This window comes from Nicotiana tabacum, chromosome 7 (genome assembly GCF_000715075.1).
Source record: "Nicotiana tabacum cultivar K326 chromosome 7, ASM71507v2, whole genome shotgun sequence".
Classification (NCBI taxonomy): domain Eukaryota; kingdom Viridiplantae; phylum Streptophyta; class Magnoliopsida; order Solanales; family Solanaceae; genus Nicotiana; species Nicotiana tabacum.
Genome location: NC_134086.1, coordinates 10,795,629 through 10,798,816, shown reverse-complemented (window position 1 = coordinate 10,798,816; position 3,188 = coordinate 10,795,629). Strand labels below are relative to the sequence as shown.

Sequence of the window (3,188 nt, the reverse complement as noted above, 5' to 3'; positions counted from 1 at the left end):
CTCAAAATTCTATTTTCCTGCTTCTATATATCCCTCCATATGATATTAAGTAAAGAATCCTACGAATTGTTAACTATGTATGTACAAATTAAAAAAAAGAAAAACATATGTAGATATTTACTTCCTTTATTTGGCACCTTTTTTCTCCCCTCTTAGTACAAGGAAAAGAATCCTTTTTTATCACAACAAGAAGTCTTGAAATTCTATTTTCCTTCTACTATTTAGTCTTGCTTTCTCTTTCTACGTAATTATTCATTAAACCCTAATAAAAGTGTTTTTCTTCCAACACAACTTGACGCCAATTAGCCACTCTTCTTGACCAGCAGATATAATAATGTCAAACAAGAAATCACATAAGTCCATTAATATTCCATGTGATATCCTATTTTGCATTCTTAGTAGGCTACGTGCCAAATCTTTGTTACGTTTTCGATCTGTTTCTAAGCCATGGAATGCTATAATATCCGACAAAGGATTCAAGAAAGCTCAATGTGATCAATCCAAAGAATTGGGACGTGAGAAGTTGTTGTTACAGATTTATTATAGTGACAAATTTGAGTTTATAAACTTAGAAAACCCCCAATTTGCCATAGAAAAGCAACAATTTCCTCTAAAGGGATTTGAACGTGCTAATGTCTTATGCTCATATGATGGTTTGGTATTATTAAAGAAACGTAGGGCTTACAAGACGTTTGTTTTGTGGAATCCTTCAACTAGACAATGCCAAACTCTTGAATGTCCATATCTGAGCAGCTACACATGTTCTCGTTCTTGTGGTTTGTGTTATGATTCTACCGCTGATGATTACAAGGTTATATTGATTTATACGTCGTTTTATACTGTTTGCTCTGTGAATAGCAACGATTGGAAGAAAAAGGAAAATCTCCATATGTTAGAGCAACGTGTCCCAAGTTTATGTGGAATTAGCACCGAGGGTTGTGTATTCTGGTCGCTGAATCGAGCACCTGATCCATTTGTTAGTACAACTTCTAAGGTTATATATTTTGATGTGAAGTCAGACGAACTGAAGGAGTTTCCAGTACCAAATTTTGTAGGTGATAATGACTTGTTTCAATTGGCTACTTTGAAAGGTTCCCTTTGCTTATACGGCGGCAAAATTAATAATGACATATATTGTAAAGATTTGGAAGTGGACATGTGGATAATGAAACAAGATGGATGGAAATGGTTAATGAAACTTCGCGATGTACCGGCAGAATTTTGCGAGAGTTATTTTGTAAAATATAGTAGGCCTTTGCATTACACCAGGAATGGCAAAATTGTATTTCAAGGACCAAAGAGTAAGCATCTTTCCATCTACAACCCTAAAAAGCAACAATTTGTTATTAAAACTTTTCTACCAAAAAAGTGTAGTTGGTATGAGTATACTCGTGAATATCAAACATGTTTGGATAGTTTATATTTTCCTATACAAAGGAAAGGGCGAATGAAGGCCAAAAATTCAAAAAGACACTTGTGATATCACCTAGTAATGTTCAATTCTTTTAGTTTTGCAATCTTGTTACAATTCTTCTTCTATTTATACAGTTGCAAGGTTGTATATTGCATAGTTGCGTCATTTGTATATATATATCACATAGCTGCATATATGGGTATCATGGGCGGGTTGAGTCGATTTTGGGCGGGACAAAATTAGATAAGTCAATAATGACCCGCCCAACAATTATTTGGGCTGAGATGAGCTGGGTCAAGATAGGCTAAGATTTGGATCATAACCCAACCCGTCCAATTCTTACCAATTTTTAATTAATGTATTATTTATTTATGAATTGTATAATTACTAAATAAAACTTTTTTCTTTTGTTGTAGTCATATATAACATATCACAAAAAAAAAAAAAAAAAAATCTAAGATATTTTGGCAAAGTAACTCATGAGCAATTTGGGCTAAAAATTAGCCCAAATTTAAATGAGTTGAGATGGTCAAGATGTACTGAGTTCAATAAATGGGCGGGTCAATAACCAACCCAACCTTGGGTGGGTTGGACGGGTCATTTGAGCTTGGGCCAAATTTGACCGCCCTAGTTACATAGTTCGTCTTCATACGTACATGTTTAGAGTGAGTAAATATTCGAGTCTTTAGCTCGTCCTAGTAAGATTTTAATCGAGCTAAAAAGATTTTAGTCTTCTAAATAGACATGGTAATTAAGTCTCTTTAGGCTATTCATAGTAGACTTCAAATATTAATGGTAATTATGTGAACTTCTTTGATTAAATACGAAGTTTAAGAAAAAGATAAAAACTTTTAAAACTTATGATTTAACATATTACAATATCTGTATGGCTATAAGTTTGTAAAAAAATTTGATTGCTTAGAACTGTCATCACAAATCATTGAACCAAAAACAAATAGAAATAAAAAAAATATATTCGGCATGTAAGATTTTAACTCAAAATAAATCGGATACTGTATGAATGAGAAGAGGAATACTAAGAAGATTACCAAAACTTAAAAGAAACTCAAAATTATTCATCTAAACAGCTGATGAATTTGATAAATTTTTCCATTGGTGTTTTGATATCACAAGTAAGATATCCGTATCTCTAGGGGCGGAGCTAGAGCTTCGTAAGCAGGTTCAGCCGACCCATTAGCTTTGGTCCAAATTCATTAGCTAATTATTATTAATTTAAAACCTAATAACTTAGAAAGAATAGAATCTTGAACACATCAGCTTTAAATCCTGGCTTCACCTCTGAGTATCTGTGCAATTTTCGACCTTCGCCCAACAATTACTTGGGTTGAGATGAGTTGGGTCAAGATGAGCTAAGATTTGGATCATAGCCCAACCCGCCCAACTCTAACCAAGCTTTAATTAATATGTGTTATTTTCTTATGAATTGTATAATTACTAAATAATTTTTTTTTCTTTTGTTATTGTCATATATAACATATCAAATAAAAAAGATTTATTTCTAAGATATTTTGACAAAGTTAGCGGATGGCAATAAATGAAGTTTGCTCTTTTAGATTCGTTGGGCTTAAATAATAAAGGGATTTTTACCTATCTATACCATATATGAAACCTTATTACCCTCAATATTTAAGGTTTGATTTAATTACAAACCCGTATACCAAATTACCAATCCTATACCATACTTAATTAAGGGTCTAATTAATGAGCAGTTTTTACTCCTTAATTAAAGGTATCCATATATCTCACATTTCTC

At 32.6% G+C, this 3,188-nt stretch overlaps 1 protein-coding gene across 1 annotated transcript; it reads left to right on the top strand.

Annotated features, from left to right (window-relative positions):
* The first annotated feature begins 334 nt into the window (after positions 1-334).
* Positions 335-1,571, top strand: LOC107815329 (F-box protein CPR1-like). Its single transcript, XM_016640893.1, has 2 exons — positions 335-1,301; positions 1,549-1,571. Exons 1-2 carry the CDS (start codon positions 335-337, stop codon positions 1,569-1,571), a joined length of 990 nt encoding a protein of 329 aa, XP_016496379.1.
* The last annotated feature ends 1,617 nt before the right edge of the window (positions 1,572-3,188 follow it).

Bases quoted from the DNA above. Each gene is read 5' to 3' on its own strand.
- LOC107815329 (XM_016640893.1), top strand. From the start codon at position 335: ATGTCAAACAAGAAATCACATAAGTCCATTAATATTCCATGTGATATC. The intron at 1,302-1,548 runs GTAAGCATCTTT...CTATTTATACAG, and splicing joins TGTATTTCAAGGACCAAAGA to TTGCAAGGTTGTATATTGCA.